General features: G+C 42.5%; 1 protein-coding gene across 1 annotated transcript in view; it reads right to left on the bottom strand.

The window, feature by feature from the left end:
* Positions 1–23,518, bottom strand: part of LOC117346279 (vomeronasal type-2 receptor 26-like) — a 36,588-nt gene extending 13,070 nt beyond the window's left edge. Inside the window, exons 1-4 of the mRNA XM_033915679.1 lie at positions 23,376–23,518; positions 19,636–19,915; positions 6,156–6,941; positions 330–554 (exon numbers count right to left, since the gene is read on the bottom strand). Coding sequence (XP_033771570.1) covers positions 330–554; positions 6,156–6,941; positions 19,636–19,915; positions 23,376–23,518 — 1,434 coding nt within the window. The remainder of the gene's footprint in view (positions 1–329; positions 555–6,155; positions 6,942–19,635; positions 19,916–23,375) is intronic.
* Positions 23,519–24,350: the final 832 nt, after the last annotated feature.

The raw sequence follows: 24,350 nt of genomic DNA, 5'->3' as shown, positions 1-24,350 counted from the left end.
TTAATTTTTTTAATATAAAATTGCAATTGTTCAAGGCTTGTGCCAATGAGGACAGAGCCGATGGGGGCAGGGCATGGATGGGGACATTGCCTCTGGGGATGGGGACAAACTTTGACTCTCTATTTGAAGCATTAACTTCATGAACAGTCCATACTATTTCATGCTAATGATATTGTGTGAAATATCAGAAAGCTAACAAAACACTTTTAGGCTCCATGCCCTTATTACAAGGTACGCTTCTCTATTAATGGTACTGATTAAGCAGATGGTTTGGCAGGTAATCACAAAGCACTCAATACCTTCCACTATACTCTAATGTTATTTCCGACCTGAGTGGATGAAGTAGCCCATAAAATGTCCTCATTTATGATGAAATCCTGCCCTGGGGGAGCATAAGGATTATAGCTTGCCAAAAATTGATCAAGCTCCGTCATATTGGGTCGACAGACTGTATTTATAACATCATATCCATTGGCAAGGCCAAGATTCTCATCAAAATAAACCTCTTCACCCAGCCTGTTCTTGAAATGGACCTTTTTCAGATATTGATGGAGCTAAAAAATGAAGCATGTGTTTTAGTGTCGGTTCAAATGAGGAGCTGCACATATCATTTCAAGCAAATCTAAAATCAATTCATTTTCCTCTTTATAATATAGAAAATGTAGAATAAGGATTATAGAAAGAAAATATCAGTCATTTATGGAGCTCAAATGCATATCCTAGTAGAGTCTAAGGGCTCCTTTTACTAAGCTGCGATCGCGTTTTTAGCGCACGCTAAACCCATGCTACGCGACTGGAGCTAACACCAGCTCAATTATGGCGTTTAGCATCTAGGGCGCGGGGCAATTCTGGGCGTGCTAAAAGCAAGGTAAAATCACTCTCTCAGCTTTGTAAAAGGAACCCTAAGGCAATAAAATAAGAGAGAAGGCCAAAAAGAAGCACAGTGACCCTGATTCTATAAAGGTCACCTAAAATGTCAGTCCTGACTAGTACAGTGGTAAGTGCAATTCTATAAAAGTTAAGAACACTGTATAGAATTATGCTTAACACCACCTAAGCAGTGCTAGGCATCGCTAAGCACCATCACGTTTAGGCTTACTTTATTTATGCCTTGGTTTTTGGGGCCTAAATGGTGTTTATCCAAAACAGACACCTTATTTGAAAACACACCCGCAATTCATCCTAACCATGCCTAATTTAGGAAGGCACTTTGGACACTTTTTGGGGACTATGCCCGGTTCATTGCAGGCTTTCATGTTGTACTTTTGTTTCCGTTGAGCCTCACATTTGTTGGACACTTTTAACTCGATGCACTTTTTACTACCTCTTGTACCTCCCTTCCTGTCATGTTAAGTCTTATACTGTGTCTGTAACTCCCCCTGTTTTCCACAGTTACAGAGTTGATATGTGGATATGATTTTTATTTCTGTTTTAAAATATTTTTTACTGATTGGAAACTATCTTGATAAATCTTGATAGATGGTATATCAAACTCAGCACAAGTTCTACACACAAACCTCTGTTTCATTTCATACAGCAGAGCAGTATTCTAAACACCTCAAACAGTGTCCATTTCAGACATTTTACAAATGTTTTCTTCATTAACACTGATCATAGCCCAGCCCCCACCTTCCTGCCCTTCCATTAGTTCAGCACGCTCAGAACCCTGGGCCCACTGTTCCCACAACATTTCCTCATTTTTTGAGCACACTTGAGGTTCTATTGAAGCTGAGTTTTTGTTTCTCTACAGCTGCCTTGTCCACTCTGCTTCCATGGGGTTTTGCTAATGGTTGTTTCTGCTGATCTTCCCTAGTGAGAAAAGAAACTCCCTTTTCTCTTCTTGGAGCTACCAGATTGCTATCAACCCCAGTGTGTTCCTCCCTCTGACAGATAGCTCTGCACAACTCTACCCGAGACTGGAACAGTTCTCTGCTTAGCTACAGGACTCTTTGCTTGTTATTTGGGAATTAACCCCTTCTGTGCTGTTTCTCTAGGGAGTTTAACCTTGGCAGTGACAGTCTTTTTTTGTGGACCTGGTCGGTGACGTGTCAAAACCATGGAGGACAAGGGTGCACCGACAATCCCGTGCTGACATTTGCCCCCTAAGGGTGTTCTAAGGAAGGGGTGTGGGGGGAATCTCCCATACACTTTACTTAGAAGTCATCGCGCTCCTGTTGGGGTGTATATGGAGGGGAACACCCCCCCATTATACTGAAAATAGGAAGGAGAATGGGAGTTTTCAGTGTACTGAGGGGGTTCCCCCTCAAACCCTAACAATGGTAGCAAGAATAGTTCTAACTGTAGTCAGGGGTCTCCCTCACATCCCCCATTACAGCTTAAAATAGAAGGCCTCAAAACTGCGGAAGCAGTGTCACACATTTCTCCTGTGCTCAACTGTCGGCATGGGATTTATCGGCGCGCAATTGTCCTCCTCACTTTTGACGGTGTACCATTTAGTCCTAGACTGTACACTGATTTCAGGTACTATTTCCCCCTTGAGCACGGCTTTAGGTATAATTTTTTGCTGTGTTTGAACATATGTGTTTGTTAAACCATCTGTTACTGTACTCCCTGTTACCTTCCCAGTGTCTTCTTTTCCACAAGGGGCATCAACACTTCCTTTCTTCTGCTAGTTATTCCTCTTTCTATACAGCCACCACCTTATCACATTGTTTAGAAGCCTTTTGATCCTCAGACACAATCACATCTAGCTCCCTCTCTCCATTTGTGCTTATCAGCCTCTCACCTAGCAGCACATATAGTTCCCTTGGATTTATACCCAACAAATGCATCACTCTGCACTTCTTCACATTGAATTTTAGTTGCCATAAGTTAGACCAGTGGTTTTCAAACCTCTCCTGGGGGCTCCTCAACTAGTCAGGTTTTCAGGATATCCATAATGAATATTCATGAGAGAGATTTGTCTACCCTGCTTCCACTGAATAGTTCTTATGGATATCCTAAAAACCTGACTGGCTAGGGAGCCTTCAGGACAGGTTTGGGAATCACTGTGTTAGACTATTTTTCTAACTTTTGTAAATCCTTCTTCATGTTTCCCACTCCCTCTGGAGCGTACACTGTTACAAATTTTGGCATCATCCACAAAAACACTAACCTTACCTTCTAGCCCTTCAGGAATGTCACTCACAAGCATTGAACAGAATCGGTCCCAGCACCGATCTCTGAGGCATTCCACTAGTCACCTTTCCCTCCTCTGAGCAAATTCTATTAACCATCACCCTCTGTCATCTGTCCATCAACCAGTTTCTGATCCAGTTCAGCACTTTGTGCCACAGCTTCAGCACATGGAGTTTATTCAAGAGCATCCTATGAGGAAACGTGTCAAAGGCTTTGCTGAAATCTAAGTAAATTACATCTGGCACATGTTCTTGATCCAATTCTCTGGTCACTCAGTCAAAGAATTCAATAAGATTCATTTGACATGATTTACCTTTAGTAAAACCATGTTTCCTCGGATCTTATAATCCATTATTTCTAAGAATTTAAAAAGAGCTATTGACCTTTATGAGAGGCAAATAAATAAAAATTTGAGAAAAGGGAAACTGATGTGGTTATCCAAACTAGTGGTGGAAAAAATAAAAGCAAAAGAGTTGGCATTCATAAAATATAAAAAAATGGCACGAAGAAGAGATATGGAGTACAGAAAGGAAATGTGGATGAAACTGAAAGAAGCCAAGAGAGAGATACATCTGTTGAAAGTGCAAGTGGAATTGCAAATGGCTAGAAATATAAAAGGAGACAAAATTTTTTTTCAGGTATATTAGTGAAAGGAGGAAGACAAAAAATGGAATTACAAGACTGAAAGAAGGTATGAAACATTATGTGGAGTGTGATGAGGATAGAGCAAATGTATTAAACAAATATTTCTGTTTGGTGTTCATGGAAGAAAAACCAGGAGAAGGACCACAATTGTTTAGCAAAGTTATACTTGAGAATGGAGTGGATACCTTGCCATTCACGGAAGAAAGTGTTTATGAACAACTTGAAAAATTGAAGGTGGACATAGCTTTGGGACTGGACGAGATCCTTACCAGGATACTGAGGGAGCTCCAAGAGGTTTGGGCGTGTCCTCTTAAAGAGTTGTTCAATAAATCTTTAGAGACAAGAGAGGTTCCGTGGGACTGGAGAAGTGCAGATGTAGTCCCACTTCACAACAGTGGTCGGCAGAGATGAAGTGGGAAACTACAGGCCAGCAAGCCTCACTTTGATTATTGGAGAAATAAGGGAAATGTTGCTGAAGGAATGGATATTGAGCCAAAAGAACATCATTTAAAGAATGGAAAGAGAATGCAAAAGAAGAAAATAATAAGTAATATAAGCATTATCAAATTAGATGCAAAAGATTGATAAAGAAGGCTAAAAAAAGAATATGATGAGAAACTTGCCAAAGAGGCAAAAAATCATAGTTGCAACTTTTTCAGGTGCATCAGAAGCAGAAAACCTGTGAGGGAATCCATGGATCATCAAGGAACAAAAGGTAACACTCAAGGAGGGTAAGGTCATAGTGAAAAGACAAAATTAATTTTTTGATTCTGTCTTTATGGAAGAAGATGTATAGATCTACCTGAACCAGAAATGGTTAAAGAGTGATGAATGCAGAAACAAAAAGAAATCGAGATATGAGCCAAATTGACAAGTTAAAGAGTGATAAGGCATCTGGAATGGATGTTAAACATCCCAGGGTTCTGAAAGAAATCAAACATGAAACAGCTAATTTGCTGATGCTAAAATCATTTATAATGCTTGAAGACTGGAGGGTAGCTAATGTTACATCAATTTTTTTTAAAGAATTTTGGTGTGATCCAGGAAATTACAGACTGGTAAGCCTGACTTAAGTGCTAGGATAAATTAGTTGATACCATTATAAAAACATAAAATTATGGAACACATATACAAACGTGGTTTAATGGGAAAGAGTCAGCTCAGGTTCAGTGAACGGAGGTCTTGCCTCACCAATTTCTTCCATATCTTTGAAGGTGTGAATAAAGGAGAGCCTTTGATGCAATGTATCTAGATGTTCAGAAACATTTCACAAAATTCCTCCTGAGAAAATTAAAGAGTCATGGGCTAGGAGACAATATTCTGTTCTGGATTAGGAATTGGTTATTGGACAGAAAACGGAGGGTAGAGTTAAATTGTCATTTTTATCAATGGAGGAGGGTAATTGGTGGAGCGCTTCAGGGATATGTAATAAGATTTGTGCTCTTTTACATATTTATAAATGATCTGGAATTTGGAATGAGAATTAAGGTGATTAAATTTGCAGATAACACAAATCTATTCAAAGTTGTCAGATTAGGACTATGGAAAATTGCAGGAAGTCCTTAGGAAATTGGAAGATTGGCCAAACAAATGGCAGATGAAATTGAATGTGGACAAATACAAAGCGACGCACATTAGGAAGAATCACCCAAATCAGTGCAGTGCCAGGCAGGAAGGGAGCTGGGTGCAGTGCCTGACAGGGGAGGAAGGGGGCTAGGTGCAGAGCCTGACAGAGCAGGGCACTTGAATATTAAGCCTCCTGACTTATATTCGAGTCAACCATTTTTCCTCCTTTTATGGGGGGGGGAGAAGGGGGTCTTGATTTATATTCAGATTGACTTATATTTGAGTATATACGGTAGTCAAAAATATAACTTCAGGGCTTTCAGGGTCACAAGAAGAAACACTGGGATTTGATCCCACAATGGTGAAGAGGCACCAGCTCTGCCACTAGGTCACTCCTCACCTTCTACCTTTTACCTTATAAATTATATCAAAATAATGCACATTTCCTCAGTGTGGTTATCTGGATAATGCACAGAACATCCCTACTATTTAATAAATTCTATGCTCTGCTTCTATGCTGCCTTAACATTATTTGGACAGAGCTGAGGTTGAATGCAGAGATTTTCAGAGGCATTATCTGGATAATACCATGGAAAATCCATGACTGGCCCAGTCAGTAGCCCTTATCTTGTTAGCAGATGGTCCCCAGACACAGCAATTGTTTTTTGAAAATTAGGCTGATTGGAAATGTAAATATTATCTCTACATTCCATCACTTTGTCCTTGTTTGATTCTTCTCTCCTGTTTACCATCTTTAATGCTTTGCCTTTACTTCTGAGCATAACATTTTCCAAAAAAAATTATACCTTCCATGGTAAATAATCCAAAAATCTTTCATTTGCACCACTCCATGTGATGTCATTTCCAGAGTCAGACATCATCATGTCATGCAAGGCATGAGCCACGGCATAAACACCATTGTATATGCTGGAGCTTTTCTCAAAATATCTGTTGTAGCGTGGTATGAAAAGCATTGTTTTATTAGTACCAATGGATATTTTGATATTCTTGCGATATCTGTTGTTACACACATGTTTCCACATAAATAAAGTGAGGTCAGCATGTAATAATGATAGAGGATACTCCTTACAGGCAATACTTGAAAAGCTTGGAATATTTTGCTTTACTGTTGTGAATGTCAAGAAATTGGCCTTAATAGTGTTTTGTGGATTGGGGTCAGAAATTACCCCTTCACTTGTGATGATCCAGACTTTCCAAGGAACCTGCAGAGCATTCATTTCAAGTAATAGAATTGACAATGTATCATCATTACAGTAGCAGATGATTACATTTACAGATGTCTGTAAAGTCTCATTAAATTTATATTTCTCTTTTATTTTGTATACAGAGTGAATATTTGTTTCTGTGAATGCAATGCAGCCTCCATTCTCCTTAATCCCTTCCTTCAGGATCTGGACTGCCTTCAGGCTTCTGTCATCATCAGAAGCCATGATACCAACCCAGGTCCAGTTGAAATGCTTTAGTAACCTGATGATGCCAGCACAGAGGTGGAGCTCACTGGGAACAATCTGGTAGAAATAAGGAAGCTTAAGAGTATCACTTATTAAAAGATTTTGGGAAGAATAGCTGATCTGTTGAGACAAATAAATCATTCATTATCATTTTGGTTAATATGGACTTTACATTTTCAATCACATTTTTGGAAGGTGGTGAACACTTGATTACTTGATTGAGAGACAAGTGGTGATTTTTTTTTAGAGTATTTTAGAAACATAGAAACATGAAGACAGATAAAGGCCAATCTTTGTGATGCTCTGCCTTCTATCTCACAGGGCTTCTCCCATATCCTCAGTTTGTCTCTCTACTTGTAAGATAGTAGGACCCTGTCTCTTCTGCTCGTGATTTATTCTTTATTATTTTGGGGAAAATTTTAGTCAGTTCAGTGCTACAGAAGCCCTCACTTTTGTTGGGGAATCTCTGGCTGACGGAGAACACAGACTCAGTAATGCATCAGAGTGAAATCCTCAACGGACAAGGCCAAGTAGCCTGTTAAGGGTGCTGCCGGCCCAACGCTGCTTCGTTTGAAGGTAGGGCTTGCTTGTGATCGGTGGGGAGGGAAGGATGGAAGGTCAGCAGGGGTTTGGCTGAATGGGGGGGCAATGGATTGAAGGGTTGCTGGTGAATCCTGGGACTAGGGCTTATTTTCAGGGTAGGGCTTATATTAAGACCTACCCCGAAAATCATACTAGGGCTTATTTATGGGATAGGGCTTATTTTCGGGGAAACACAGTAGCTGCCTTGTTTCCGACGGATGCTAAACACAACAACAAGATTCCAGATTTGCTGAATGTGTAACTAATGACATTAATTTGATGGATCATCTCTTTGTGCTGGTTGGTTCCTCATGCAAACCAGTATTGAAGCAGACCATTTCCAGATGGATACATACTGCGATATCATCCGCTTAAATAAGCAATGGCAAACATCCTCATTTGCCTGTGAAGGTGCATTCTACCAGAATCATGGCTTCCTCATGGGCTGAGGCTTTGGCCACAGCCCCTCAGAAAATCTGTAGGGCTGCTCCATGGTTTTCTCTGCATAGGTTCATGAAGCTTTACAGAGTGGATGTGGAGGCTAAGATAGACACAATGTTTGGTTCATTTGTCTTGGCTGCAGGCACATCTGTCACACCCTAGATTCTTGGGACTGCTTTTATATATCCCGACCATTCAGGAATGTCATGAAGATTGTGGGAAAACCCGGTTGTAGGAAAACCTGTCTCGGACCACAGCTAAGATTTTTATGTGCCCTTTATGTGGTCGGTGAAAGGATTCAGTTCAAACAAAATTTTACCGGGTTATAAACCCCCCCCTAGACAAACTGAGCAGTGAGGAGATCTTGTCAGATTTACCTATCCAGTCGGTAGAAGACTATTGTGTTTAAGACTGGTACCACAAAATTACTTGGGGGTCCTCATGCAGCCTCCAATTCTATTAGTGCATGTTGCCCTTGTTGGATGGTACATTTGTACCAATTTGTTGTTCGATTGTTATTTACTGTTATTTATTGTTGATGTTATATTATGAGCAGAACAGACATGTCTCTTAGGGAGTTTCCCCATACCCCTTCCTACTGTGATCTCTCCATAGGACCGACTATCTGCTTTGTTACAAACTGAGGATCTAGGGTCAGTCCAGTGAAATTGAAGTTGGAGTATCACAAGTTTGCTAGTGGGCTCTCTACACTTGTCTCGTGAACACAGATTCACTACCCAACCATTCATGAATGACATGGAAGTTCCAGAGAGCAAATTACTGAGGTAAGAACTTAATTTTCCCTAAGAGTTCATATGGGTGTTCCTGTACTAACCAGTTAGCATTTGATAATGTAGAAATGCTAACTGGTTAGCACATCCAAGCCCAATGTATGCCCATGAAATGTCCCCTCCAAAAAATTAGAGAAATTTTATAGCTTGTGATTAGTGTCTGTAAATTTCCAGGCAGTATACCATTTTTAGCAGCATTACCGTATATACTCGAATATAAACCTGACAGAGCCTGACAGGGGAGGAGAGGAAGGAAGGGTGCTGGGTGCAGAGCCTGACAGGGGAGGAATTTCACAAAAAGGGTGCCAGATAAATATCTCTCTAAAACTCCTTTATTGGTTATGGTGAGCCCCCCAGTTACCCCAAAACCTACTATACCCATCTGTCTACAACCCCAATAGACCTTATGGCTGCAGGTGACACCTATATAGCAATACAGTAGGGTTTTGGTGGGTGCACATATTCCACCCACATGTAGTAGTTAGAGTGGCTTATGGGCCTGGAACAGGAACGGAGGAAGAAAGGAGAAGCATCGACAAGGAGCACTAAGAGCACTAAGGGAGGCAGAAAGGAGCAGACAGAAAAAGCCAGATAAGAACAGCAGCTTGGGGCGGAGGCGAGAGTTTGCTCCGCCCACTCCCACCGCGTCAGAGCTGCGTCAGAGCCAGAGCCAAACTCCCCCTTAAAAGGGGAAGAGCCAACGGCGCCCAGCCGTTCGGCGCATGGTGAAGGTGCGTGACAAAGGCGCTCACCTTAGCAAGAGTGCCTTTGCGAAGGGCCTCAAGAAGGGCCAACTCACTGCACCCAAGAGCACCAGGGAAAGACTGAAAGGTAAGGAAGCGGTAAGCACAGGAGCACAGAAGATAAGGAACAAGCAGGTGCAGAAGGAACGAACACACACAAGCAATAGTAAGGTAAGGTAGAGCGAAGGCAGCACTTATAAGAAGAAGGCAGCAAGGCAATAAGCAGGCACAGAAGGAAGCAGGCACAGAAGGAACACGTAATCTTAACTGTTATCTTAAAGTAGGAACGACAATGAAAGCAGAGGGAAACCAGAAGATGAGCTTTCCAGTGTTCTGCACAGACTGTCATATGTATGACTACATAAGAACATAAGAAGTTGCCTCCGCTGGGGCAGACCAGAGGTCCATCCTGCCCAGCGGTCCGCTCCCTTCGGGGAGACAGTCATATGTATGCGGTCAGTGTCAGGAGCTGAAAAGCTTGAAGAAGGAAGTCAAGCGACTATAGGACAAGATACAGGAGCTAAAAGGACTTTACACCACAGAGGACCTAATCAGGACAGATGAGGACTTCATGAGTGAGAGACACATCGAGGAGGAAGTCAAGGAACTCGAGAAATTCATTGAAGAAGCATACAGGAGGAGGGTGGAAGAGAACGAACTTCAGATGAAAGATGAAGTTACACCAACACCAACATGGAAGGGAGAACAACAAGCAGATGACCTCAAAGAAGACACCCACAGAGGAATACCACACGAGAGGGAGAAATTGGCTAGTCGATACCCAGAAGAAGAAAAAGCGAGGCACACCGAGGACATTGACTTGAGACTGAAGCGAAATTTGAAGAAGGGAAAGTCAGCAATCCTAGTGGGAGACTCGATCCTGAGGCATGTGGACAGCCACATAGTAGGAGGGAGAGAGGATCGACTGGTGACCTGCCTCCCAGGAGTGAGAACCAAGGACATCGTGGATAAAATTGGAAAGATCCTGGAAGGAGCGGAGATGGAAGAGACCACAGTAATGATCCACATTGGGACGAATGATGTCAGCAGGAGAGACTACAGAAGAAGCACACTGATAGAACAATTCAAGATTCTGGGAAGAAAGCTGAAGATGAGAACCCAGAAGATAGCGTTCTCAGAGATCCTACTGGTACCGAGGGCAGATGTGAAAAGGCAAGAGGAACTACAATCAATAAATGTGTGGTTGAGGAAATGGTGTGAGGAAGAAGGATTCCACTTTGTGAGGAACTGGACAACGTTCTGGGGCAAGAGCAAGTTCTGTGGTACTAGACTTCTATCAATCAACGTCAAGAGAAGAATAGAACAGGCTTTAAACTGAGAGGAAGGGGAAAGCCGACAGTTGACCAAGTGTCGACGATTCGGAAGAAGGTATCCCATGAAGATACTAAGGGGAAACAAGGCTGGGAAGAAACAAGGGACAAATTACAGGAGTCGACTAACCTAGAAGAGGAGGTTAGAAAGATTGTAGCAAAAGAGAAGACACTAAAGACCACAGCACAGGGAAAGGTATTGAAGACAACAAAATACTAGGATCTAAATTGCATATATACTAATGCAAGGAGCCTATGAAATAAAATGGAGGTTAGAAGCCATGGCCAATGCAGAGGACATAGACATCATTGGAATCTCTGAAACATGGTGGAATGAGGAAAGCCGGGGTACAAGCTCTATCGCCAGGAAAGATCAGGACAGAAAGGAGGTGGAATAGCCCTATACATAAAAGAAAGCATACAATTGACAAGAATGGACACAGCAGAGACGACCATCAAGCTGGAATCGCTATGGGTTAAAATACCTGGAAGGAAAGGGCCTGAAATAAAAATGGGCCTATACTATCATCCACCCGGGCAAACCAAAGATATCGATGATGAAATGGAGGCCGAGATGAAGCGAGAATGCAAAAGCGGTAACACAGTTATTATGGGAGATTTCAACTACACCTGGATAGACTGGAGTCTTAGAAGCTCAAAATGCGTTAGGGAGACAGAATTCCTGGAGGCTACACAAGATTGCTTCATGGAACAACTTTTAGAGAACCGATGAGAGGAAACGCCACTCTGGATCTAATCCTAAATGGGCTAAGGGGACCTGCAAAGGAAGTAGAAGTAGTGGGACCATTGGGAAACAGCATTCATAATATGATCAAGTTAAAGGTTTAGGTAGGAATACCGAAAGGAAAGAGAACCATAGCGACAACTTTTAACTTCAGGAAAGGAAACTACGAAGCAATGAGGGAAATGGTAAGGAAGAAACTTGTGAACACTTCCAAAAAATGGCAAACGGTAGGATATGCCTGGCCTTTTTTCAAGGACACGGTGAGTGAGGCACAAAATCTGTGTATGCCCAGATTCAGAAAGGGGTGGAAAAAGAGTCGAACAAAAGACCCGGCATGGATAACTAAAATAGTGAAGGAAGCGATAGGCAATAAGAAAAATTCATTCAGAAAAAGGAAAAAGGACAAAACTGAGGGGAACTGGAAAGAGCACTGGAAGTATCAAAAAGAATGTCACCGAGTGGTTCGAAAAGCCAAAAGAGAGTAGTATGAAGAGAGGCTAGCTAGGGAAGCATGAAATTTCAAACCGTTCTTTAGATATGTTAAAGGGAAGCAGCCGGCTAGGGAGGAGGTGGGTCCGCTGGACGACGGAGACAGGAAGGGAGTGGTGAAGGAGGAGAAAGAAGTCGCGGAAAGACTAAAAATGTTCTTTTCATCTGTATTTACAAATGAAGACACAACCAACATACTGGAACCTGAGCAATTCTTCAATGGAGATCAAGCAGAAAAATTAACATCCATTGAAGTGAGCCTTGAAGATGTGCGCAGGCAGATAGAAAAACTAAAAACTGACAAATCCCCAGGTCTGGATGGAATCCATCCAAGGATTCTCAAGGAATTAAAGGAGGAGATAGCGGAACTACTGTGGCAAATTTGCAACCTATCCCTGAAAACAGGAGTGATCCCAGAGGATTGGAAGATAGCTAACATTACGCCCATCTTTAAAAGGGGATCAAGAGGTGACCCGGGAAACTACAGACTAGTGAATCTGACCTCGGTTCTGTGGAAAATGGCGGAAGCACTGATAAAAGAAAGCATTGATGAACATTTTGAAAGAAACGAACTTCTGATAACCAGTCAACATGGATTCTGCAAGAGGAGATCATGCCTAACTAACTTATTGCACTTTTTTGAAGGAATTAACAAACAGATGGACAGAGGAGACCCCATAGACATCATATACCTAGATTTCCAAAAAGCCTTTGACAAGGTGCCTCATGAACGTCTACTCCAGAAACTGAAGAACCATGGGGTGGAAGGAGACGTACATAGATGGATCAAAATCTGGTTGGTGGGTAGGAAACAGAGGGTAGAGGTAAAGGGCTACTACTCAGACTGGAGGAGGGTCATGAGTGGTGTTCCGCAGAGCTCGGTGTTCGGGCCGCTGCTATTTAATATATTCATAAATGATCTAGAACACAGATGAAGCATGAGATAATAAAATTTGTGGATGACACCAAACTATTTAGTGGAGCTCAGACTAAAGAGGACTGCGAAGATTTGCAAAGGGACTTGAATAAACTAGGGGAATGGGCGACGAGATGGCAGATGAACTTCAACATTGAGAAATGTAAAGTATTACATGTGGGAAGCAGAAACACGAGGTACAACTATACGATGAAAGGGATGTTATTGAATGAGAGTACCCAAGAAAGGGACTTGGGGGTAATGGTGGACATGACAATGAAGCCAACAGCACAGTGCGCAGCGGCAGCTAAGAGAGCGAATAGAATGCTAGATATAATCAAGAAAGCTATCACAACCAGAACGAAAGAAGTTATCCTACCGTTGTATCGGGCAATGGTGCATCCGCATCTGGAGTACTGCGTCCAATATTGGTCGCTGTACCTTAAGAAGGATATGGCGTTACTCGAGAGGGTTCGGAGGAGAGCAACACATCTGATAAAAGGGATGGAAAACCTTTTATACATCTGAGAGATTGGAGAAACTGGGTCTCTTTTCCCTGGAGAAGAGGAGACTTAGAGGGGATATGACACAGACTTACAAGATCATGAAGGGCGTAGAGAGTGACAGATTTTTCAAACTTTCAAAGAATAAAAGAACAAGAGGGCATTCAGAAAAGTTGAAAGGGGACAGATTCAAAACAAATGCTAGGAAGTTCTTCTTTACCCAATGTATGGTGGACACCTGGAATGCACTTCCAGAGGATGTAATAGGGCAGAGAATGGTACTGGGGTTTAAGAAAGGATTGGACAATTTCCTGCTAGAAAAGGGGATAGAGGGGTATAGATAGAGGATTACTGCACAGGTGCTGGACCTGTTGGGCCGCCACGTGAGAGGACTGCTGGGCACGATGGACCTCAGGTCTGACCCAGTGGAGGCATTGCTTATGTTCTTAAGTTCTTATGATCCTCACTATGGTTCACTAGCCCACCCCTAGGCTATTTAAGAGACCTGTGTGCAGCTCTACTAGGCTTTCCTATAATAGGTGCTGATGTTCTGGAGACAAGTTTGTTGTTTTTATTTTGATCTTTGTGGAGGTATGCGGGGGGTCGAATACTGGGGGAGTATGTGTGTGTCTTTACTTTTTCTCTGCAGTGGTTATCTGGTCAGTTTGATTACTTTTTGGGAACTTATACCTGTTTTTACATCATCTAACTCACAACGTTCTGTCCAGGAAGTCTAGTAAAACATTTGATTATGCCTGCAGCATAATTAAGTCTAGGCTGGTCCACAATCAGCCCACATCCCAACCCAACTATTCCTCCAAATATGCCCCTTTTAGTTCTGGGTGCATAGCGGCATTCAGAGATCTTAAAGGTCCCTGGATACATCCAAAAAATAGGTTTGATTATCGGCACTTGTACGATCTATCTTTTAGGTCAACCAAGTGCCAATTTGGGCAGGGTTTTAGATGTGTTTAAGTTTGGAATTATGAGCCCCATGGCGTATATATTACCTGGACTTACTATAGAAAAACTGACAGCAGGAATTTTCAATGTTCCACATATCAGACAACTTATAAATGACCCACATTTAATAGCATCAATGAATGAAATCAGATCATATGCCTGGTCTTCATTTGCTCTAATTGTGAAAAGCTTTCTTGGCAACAAGAAGGCAAAAGGCAAATAACTACACACAATTAATAGAGCATAAGTTCTTTCATTTCAATCGGCTTGGCTGTAACATGAGTGTTAGTTTATTATCTGCACAGTTAGATCGCTTTCCAGATAACCTTGGTGACTTAAGTGAAGAGCAAGGTGAAAGATTTCACCAAGACATAAAACAGTGGAAGCCAGATAGCAAGGAAGATGGGATGCACACATGATGACATACTATTGTTGGAATCTGAGGACTTTCTGATGAGATCAGACTCCACAGATGACCCTTGAGGGGAGGAATGCTGGCCTAGTGCTTAACCTTTAGTAAGCCTGGCTCTAAAAGAGGTTGTAGAAGATCAGCATTAAATATAGTTTTCACAGCAACCTGTGAACTTCTGTCTGCCTATGCCAACCCACCCTCCCCACAGCCCACCCAACCCTAGACTCAAATTGCTCTTATACTACTAAATTACCCTTCACATTTCTCCAGCTGATTTTAACATGGACAATCTGCATAAATCTGAAAACCTAACCCCCAAACCCTCTCTCCAGATCTGGGTGATGTGATCACCCAGGATGTTGATTCAGCATCAGTGTAGCCAGTGTAATAAGAACATAAGCAATGCCTCTGCTGGGTCAGATCTGAGGTCCATCTTGCCCAGCAGTCCGCTCACACGGCGGCCCAACAGGTCCAGGACCTGAGCAGTAATCCTCTATTTATACCCTTCTATTCCCTTTTCCAGCAGGAAAATGTCCAATCCTCTCTTAAATCCCAGTACTGTATTCTGCCCTATAATGTCCTCTGGAAGCGCATTCCAAGTGTCCACCACACGTTGGATAAAGAAGAACTTCCTGGCATTTGTATTGAATCTGTCCCCTTTCAACTTTTCCGAATGGCCTCTTGTTCTTTTATTTTTTGAAAGTTTGAAGAATCTGTCCCTCTCTACTCTCTCTATGCCCCTCATGATCTTATAAGTCTCTATCATATCCCCTCTAAGTCTCCTCTTCTCCAGGGAAAAGAGACCCAGTTTCTCCAATCTCTCAGCGTATGAAAGGTTTTCCATCCCTTTTATCAGACGTGTCGCTCTTCTCTGAACTCTCTCGAGTAATGCCATATCCTTCTTAAGGTATGGCGACCAAAACTGGACACAGTATTCCAGGTGTGGGCGCACCATCGCCCGATACAGCGGCAAGATAACTTCTTTTGTCCTGGTTGTAATGCCCTTCTTGATTATACCTAGCATTCTATTCGCTCTCTTAGCAGCCGCTGTGCACTGTGCCGTCGGCTTCATTGACCTGTCCACCATTACCCCCAAGTCCCTCTCTTGGGTACTCTCATTCAATAACATCCCTCCCATCGTATAGTTGTACCTCGGGTTTCTGCTTCCCACATGCAATACTTTACATTTCTCAACGTTGAATTTCATTTGCCATTTTGTCGCCCATTCCCCTAGTTTGTTCAAGTCCCTTTGCAATTCCTCACAGTCCTCTTTAGTCCGAGCTCCCCTAAATAGTTTGGTGTCATCTGCAAATTTTATTATCTCACACTTCGTCCCTGTTTCTAGATCATTTATGAATATATTAAATAACAGCGGCCTGAGCACCTGTCTGATATGCAGGAACTTGGGGTTGAGGGCAGCCTGTTAATCCAGCTTGGCCCATTGCCTCAGGTGTGAGTGGTCAAGGCTTCCTCCCCAGTTCATTTGGTGTCCTTGCAATTTTGATTGCAATATTATCCTAATAGAGTGGATGCAGATTTATTGTGGTGCGGTTTTGCTGATGGCTTCATTCTTCCATTTATGGGTCCTTTGCTTGTTCACCCTTTTAAAAATGCTTCTTCTGTTTTTACTCATCCTGATGTGGTCCGGGATAATCTGGTGAAAGAGATTTAGCTGTGTAGAATTGCCGATCCTTTCACAACTCCTCCGTTTGACAATTTAGTCCTCTCTCCATTGGGAGTAATGCCTAAGAAGGAGTTGGGTAAGTTCCAGTTGATACATAATTTGTATTATCCCCTGGGAGTGGGTGTGAATGCTTTTATTGACCCTCATTTCTGTTCTGTGCATTATGCGTTTTTGATCGACTGTGGATATGATGCGTGCCTTGGGCAAGGGTGCTCTTATGGCTAAGGCTGATATTGAGTTTGCCTTTCACCTGATGCCTGTGCATTCTCAGTCCTTCTCTTTGTTGGGTTTTACTTTTAAGGGTCAGAATTATTTTGATAAAAGCATGCCTATGGGATGCTCAGTGTCCGGTGTGTATTTTGAGGCTTTTTTTTACCTTTTTGCATTGGGTGATGGAGCAGTGTGCTGGTAGTCCTTCTATTGTACATTATTTATTTATTTATTGAATAATTTATTTAGCCCATCACTCAGTCTTCTCAATGTCAGCACTTGGTGGAGGTATTTGGTGAAGTGGTACGGACTCTGGGTGTTCCATTGGCTGCAGAAAAATCAGAGGGCCCTTGTACAGGCTTGGTATTTTTAGGGATAGATTTGGATTCTGTGCTTATGGAATCTTGCTTACCTCCTGATAAGGTGGAAGCCTTAAAGGCAGCAACTGATGTAGCTTTAAGTAAGAGCAAATTGACTTTGGGGGGCCATTCAATCTTTAATGGGTCATTTTAATTTCACTGCTCATATTATCCCTATGGGTCAAATTTTTTTCCCATTGTTTGGCACTGTTAACCAGTGGTCTCCAGAAAAAGCATTATCATATTTCTATTCCTAAGGGTGTTCAGGCTGATCTTCATTTATGGCAGACATTTTTGCAATATTTTAATGATGTTTGCATGTGGCCTCAGCTGCCTGTGTCGTCTTTTGATTTGCAATTATTTACTGATGCTGTAGGTGGTTTGGGTTGGTCAGATTGGTGGAAGGCCCGCGGGAAGTGTTCTAATATAGCTTTCCTTGAGCTGTTTCCTGTGTGGGTGCCTTGGAGCCATTGGGTGAGTGCTTGTGTAAAAGGAGATTGATTTTACTTTCTGATAATGCTACTGTGGTTCATGCTGTGAACAGACAGTTGGCACACTGACCATTTCCTGGTGTACATGTTGTGGCTGTTGGTATTATCTTGTTTGGGGCTGAACTTGACTTTGGGGGCCAGGTATGCAGCTGGATATGTTAATGAAATTGCTGATTCCCTTTCTTGTTTGTAGTGGGTGTGCTTCCGGGCACTGGCTCTGGGTGCAGAGGAGTTCCCAAGAACCATTATTGCAGCATTGTGGCAGAAATTTCTGGATTGTTTTCAGCTCTTTTGAATAATTCATTAGCTTCTAGCACATGGAGATATTATCATGCTGGTTGGCTTCAATTTGAGTGTTTCTTGCAGCAGTGGAAGGACACATTGCTTTCCTCAGTGGATGAGTGTTCTATTGTGCAATTTCTTATGTTTGCTAAAAGGGCTGGGTGGTCTCCTGGGGTAGTTACTCAGTCCCTGGCTGGGGCGGCTTTTGTGTCTAAGTTGCTTGGGTTTCTGATCCCATGGCTTCATTTTTTTATTTGTAAGTTGTTAGCCGGGTATGCACGTAATGTAGTTCTTGTCAGTCCTCGTAGAGCTCAGTTACCAATTGTACCTGAGACTTTGGAAGCTTTGTTAGCTGTTTTAGGGCGGCTTTGTTCATCCAGTTTTGAACATAAGAACATAAGAATTGCCACTGCTGGGTCAGACTGGTGGTCCATCCTGCCCAGCAGTCCGCTCACACGGCGGCCCATAGGTCAAAGGCTCTTAAATTAGTCCAGCCTCACCTGTGTATGTTCCAGTTTAGCACGAACTTGTCCAACTCTGTCTAGAATCCCTGGAGGGTGTTTTCCCCTATAACAACCTCTGGAAGAGCATTCCAGTTGTCTACCACTCTCTGGGTGAAGAAGAACTTCCTTACGATTGTACGGAATCTATCCCCTTTCAACTTTAGAGAGTGTCCTCTCGTTCTTCCTACCTTGGAGAGGGTGAACAATCTATTTTTATCTACTAAGTCTATTCTCACTGTACGGCAACTCCTACAGCCCCTTAACCAGTTTAGTCGCTCTTCTCTAGACCATTGCTGGACGCTCTTCTCTTGACCAGTGCTGGACATAGTACTCCAGGTGAGGGCGCACTATAGCCTGGTACAGCAGCATGATAACCTTCTCCGATCTGTTCGTGATCCCCTTCTTTATCATTCCTAGCATTCTGTGCGCCCTTTATACCGCCACCGTGCATTGCTTGGATGGCTTCATCGACTTGTCGATCAGAACTCCCAAGTCTCTTTTCTGGGAGGTCTCTCCAAGTACTGCCCCGGACATCCTGTATTCGGGCATGAGATTTTTGTTACCACCATGCATCACTTTACACTTATCTACGTTGAACCTCAATTGCCATGTCGATGCCCACTTCTCTAGCTTTGTTATGTCACATTGCAGATCTTCATAATCCCCTCATGTCCTCACTACTCTGAATAACTTCATGTCGTCTGCAAATTTAATCACCTCACTCGTCGTACCAATGTCCAGGTCATTTATAAAGATGTTGAAGAGCACGGGCCCAATCACCGAGCCCTGTAGCATCCCACTGGTGACGGTCTTCCAGTTCGAATATTGTCCATTTACATCCACTCTCTGTTTCCTCTGCTCCAGCCAGTTTTTAATCCACATGAGTATTTCACCCTCGATTACATAGCTTACAATTTTCCAAAGTAGTCGTTCATGTGGAACCTTGTCAAACGCCTTCTGAAAATCCAGATATACAATGTCGACTGGGTCGTCCTTGTCTATCTGCCTGTTTACTCCCTCAAAGAAGTGCAGCAAATTCGTCAAACATGATCTGCCTTTGCTGAAACTGTGCTGAATTGTCCTCATCAGCCCATGTCCATCAAGGTGATCAATGATGCTGTCCTTTATCAGCACCTCTACCATCTTTCCCGGTACCGAAGTCAGACTCACTGGTCTGTAGTTACCCGGATCCCCCCTGTAAGTTTTCCATACTTTGATTAAAAAAGCAACAGAGGAAGGGCTATACCTTTGTATTTTTCATCTAATTTCTTCCCCATTATTAGTTCTATTTCTCTTGTAGAGGAGTAACATACTTTAACAGTGGATAGTGCAGTTGAGTGTTCATAGAGTGAAAGACCAAAGCTCATACCTGTGGGAAGTGATACAAACTGAACACATGGGACATCTCTAATGATAATTCAGAAGGAAAGCCATCAATAACAGCGGTCAGTAGGCCAGTTGCTCCACATCTGTAATTAGGGAAGTCATTCTCATAAGACACAACAAGTTCATTTAAAGATATTAGAAATGGGTGGTAGCTATGAACATCAAGTTTGAAGCTCAGCGTGATGGGTAAAAGTTCAGTGTTGTTATTGATCTCGTCCACAGCATAAGTAAATGCCAGGTGATCAAAGAATGGCATAAAATTCCTGAAATGGCATTAATAATTAAAATCAAGTTACTATCAAAGTGGAAACACTCTGGAGACAAGGGGGAAAGTTTTGAGTGCAATATAGCCCTTTGGAAACTGACAGTATCTATCAAGGTAAATTAATCTTTTTAGCAGTTTAACATAAGCAACTAGTAAAGACTTAAACGCTAGAACCTAGCGTTTAAGTCTTTACTTTTATTTCTTTGTTGTATTATTGTAATATTACTCCTATAATATCTTTGTTTTCTTTTCCTCCTTCTAATTGAGGTCTAAGGAAGAGTTAAGTTTCATACATATTTATTTTAAAGACTGCAATGTTTAATGATGTTTTTCTTTTGGAACATGATTCTGTATTTCTAAATCAAGTAGTTATACTTGTAAAGTATGTTAAATTCAATAAAAAAAAAAAAATAACATAAGCAACTAAAACAAAGTGCTGACCAAGCTAAGCAGATGTTTTATCCAGTATAAAATAAATTAAAGCATTAGGCAGAGGCAAACAGTAGATCACCCTTTCTTCCATCTCCTTTCTGCTGTAAAATATATTTATTTATTCAATTTTCTATACTGTTCTCCCAAGGGAGCTCAGAATGGTTTACAGGAAGGTAAAGTATATTTCCACGTTTGTCCTGGTGGGATCACAATCTATCTAATGTACCTGTGAAAATGGAGGGATTAAGCAACTTGCACAGTGTCACAAGGAATAGTGTGGATTTGAACACACAACCTCTGGGTGCTGATGTTGTAGATTTAACCGCTGCACCACTCTCCCCTACTAAAGTGAAACTTATGGAAGGATACCACCTCTCCTTTACCTCCATGAATACCCAGTACATATGAAAACCTCTGCAATCAACCTGGAAGGTCAAAAGGTTATAGCTGTCTGACCAACACTATGAGACCAATTCTATATAGTCCCCCTAAAAAAACAAGCACTGACTAAGTGAGATAATATAAAAGTTAGGCACACTGTGTAGAATCATACTTATCACCACCTAAGTGGGCTTAGGTGTCGCTAGGTATCCTAACTATGATACACCCAATTTATGTCAAGTTATCTTCACCTAAATACCTGCACCTAAGTTAGGTGCTCAATGGCACCCAATTCACAGAGAGGTACCTAATTTGAAAACATGCCAATGACCTATCCCTAACCACACACACTATGGTGCTTAAATTTGCAGATGATATGAAGTTATTCAGAGTAGTGAAGATGCAGGAGGATTGCGAGGACCTGCAAAATGACAAAAACACATTCGAGAAATGGGCCGCGACATGGCAATTGAGGTTTAACATGGATAAGTGTAAGATGATGCATGTCGGTAACAAAAACCTTATTCATGAATACAGGATGTCAGGTGCAGTACTTGGAGCAACCCTCCCAGGAAAGAGACTTGGGAGTACTGGTCAACAAGTCAATGAAGCCATCCGTGCAATGCTTGGTGGCAGCAAAAAGGGTGAACAGAATGATTAAGAAGGGGATCACATACAGATCGGAGAAGGTTATCATGCTGCTGTACCTGGCCATGGTACGCCTTCACGTCGTACCAATTTCCAGATCTTTTATAAATATGTTGAAGAGCATGGGTCTAAGCAATGAACCCTGCGGCACTCCTCTCATGATGCTTTTCCAATCCAAGTATTGTCCATTTACCCCTCTCTCTGTTTCCTATTCACCAGCCAGTTTTTAATCCACGTGAGTATTTCACCCTTGATTCCATGGCTCGCAATTTTTCAAAGTGATAGTTCAAGCGGAAACTTGTCGAACACCTTCTGAAAATCTAAATATACGATGTCGACTGGGTCACCCTTTCAATCTGCCTGTTTACTCCCTCGAGGAAGTGCAGCAAGTTCATCAAGCAAGATCTTCCTTTGCTAAAGCCATGCTGGCTGGTCCTCATCAGATTGTGTCCGTCAAGGTGATCAATGATGTGGTCCTTTATCAGCACCTCTACCATCTTTCATGGTATCGAGGTCAGACTCACTGGTCTGTAGTTTCCCGGATCTCCCCGTGAACCTTTCTTGAAGATCAGCATAACATTCGCCACCTTCCAGTCTTCCAGAATCCTTCCCAATTTGATCGACAGATTGGCTATTAGTTGAAGCAGTTGAGCTTTAGGCCCTTTTAGTTCCTTGATTACCCTCAGATGGATGCCATCCGGTTTCGGGAATTTATTATTTTTAAGCCTATCAATCTGTCTTCATACCTCTTCTAGGCTGACTGTCAACCCTGTCAGTTTCCCATCTTCGTTTCCTTCGTATAGCCTGTCGGCTCCCGGTACATTGTGAATATCAGTTTGTTGGCGATGGCTTTGTCCTCCTTTAGCACTCCCTTTATTCCATGGTCATCCAACGGATTGTTTCCCCTTAATATATCGAAAGAACAGCTTGAAGTTTATTGCCTCCTTGGCTATTTTTAACTCGTAGTCTCTTTTGGCCCCTTTTACCACCTTATGGTACCTGCTTTTGTGTTGTTTGTACTTTTTTCAGTTTTCATCCGTTTTTTACCTTTTTTATTCCTTACACAAAGTCCTCTTGTCTCTGATTGCTTCCTTCACCACTACAGTGAGCCACGCCTTGTTCTTTTATCTCTTGGATCCCTTGTTGATACGCAGTATATATATATTTTGCACCTCGATGACTGTGTTCTTAAAATGGGACTATGCTTCCTCTAGCATTTTTACAGTGCTTATCTTCTTCTTAATCTTCTTCCTCAACATGAGTCTTCTCTTTCGTAATTCCCTTTTCAGAAGTTCAGTGCCATGGCCATCATTCTGGATTGATGTTTTGCCCCCGTGTCCAGGTTGAAGCAGATCATATTGTTATCACTGCTTACCAGCATCCCTTCTACTTCTACACCTTGCACCAGTCCTCATAGTCCATTTAGAATTAAGTCCAGAATTGTATTTCCTCTGTATTTTCCTTGACAAGTTGTTCCAGGAAGCAATTGCCAACAGCATCCAGGAACTTGTTCTCCCTACCACATCCGGAGGTACCTAGGCTACAGTCTATCCCCGGATAATTGAAGTCACCCATGATAACTGCTTTGCCTCCCTTGCAGTTGCATTTAATCTCATTCATTATTTCTCCATCGATTTCTTCGGACTGCCCTGGGGGTTGGTAGTAGATGCCGATCTTTATTTCCGTTCTATTTGTTCCCGGAATTTTGACTCATAGAGTCTCTAACTTATTTTTGTTTCCGGCATGTTTGCTCTGGTAGACTCAATTCATTCTTTGATATATAGGTCAATACCCCCACCTTTCTGACCCACTCTGTCTAAGCGGTATAGCTTATATCCCGGTAGCACAGTGTCCCAGACATTTTCCTCATTCCACCATGTTTCTGTGAGGCTGATGATGTCAAGGTTATCTTTTTGTGCCATAGCTTCCAATTCCCCCCTCTTATTCCTTAGGCTCCTTGCATTTGTGTACATACACTTCAGTTTGCAGCCTGTTACTTTCTTGCATTTCCTTCCCTTTTGTGTCCTTTTTGATCCATCAGGATTTCAGTCTTGTCTATGATCTGGTGAGTCTTCCTATGTCTGGTGAGTCTTTCTGTCTTGCCTATGATACGCTGAATGGCTTCCTTACTGGCTCCCATGAATTCTCATGAGAATTTGCAGGAGCCAGTAAGGAAGCCACTCAGCACTGAGAAGCAGCGCCAAATCGCGCTGCTGCTCATGCCACTGATTTGGACTAAGTGGATCCATACAACTAATTAGCAGCAGGGCAGGAGTTCAGAAAGCTTGATCCTTCCTGCTGCACCTCTACCAACAATTGGCCCTTTGCACCTCTACCAGATTGGCAGAGGTAGGAAGATAGGGCAGGGAGGAGGAGGGGGGCAGAGCCTGGCCGCGGTGGCTTTAAAAAATTCTGGGAGGGGGCATTGATCCAAATATAAACTGGGACCCCCATTTTTGGGCCAATTTATTGGCCCAAAAATCCCGGTTTATATTCGAGTATATACGGTAAGGGGCTCATAATAAAAAACATCTAAAAAATGGCCTAAATGGGTTTTTGGACGAACAAAAAGCCTGATCGTCCAGTACCCATAGTCAAAGCTGGTTTTAGATGTATCTAAAACCAGCTTAGGCCTTTCCCCTGCATCTAAATGCATAGAGCAAAAAGAGGCATTTTTAGAGGAGGGAAAAGGGTGGGCAGTGGGCGGGAGGTGGGCCAACCTACACCTAGGCGTACAGCAGGTATAACCAAAACTTTAGGCAGGTTGCCTAGTCGGCACTTATACGTTTTGACTTAGACCAAGACAAAACAGGTATAAGTGCCGAAAAGGGCCGCCGAGCTGATTGCTGCAGCTCAGCGGTCCCAGCAACCTGCCTACCTCCTACTGCAACATTCACTGTAGGAGAGATGGCTCATCTCTCCTACCAGCGATGATGATCACCCACCCCATTCCAAACTGCGGCACTTTGGGG

Source organism: Geotrypetes seraphini, chromosome 12 (assembly GCF_902459505.1).
Source record: "Geotrypetes seraphini chromosome 12, aGeoSer1.1, whole genome shotgun sequence".
Taxonomy (NCBI): Eukaryota; Metazoa; Chordata; class Amphibia; order Gymnophiona; family Dermophiidae; genus Geotrypetes; species Geotrypetes seraphini.
The sequence above is the reverse complement of the archived record's forward strand: the minus strand, read 5'-3'. Positions and strand labels throughout refer to the sequence as shown.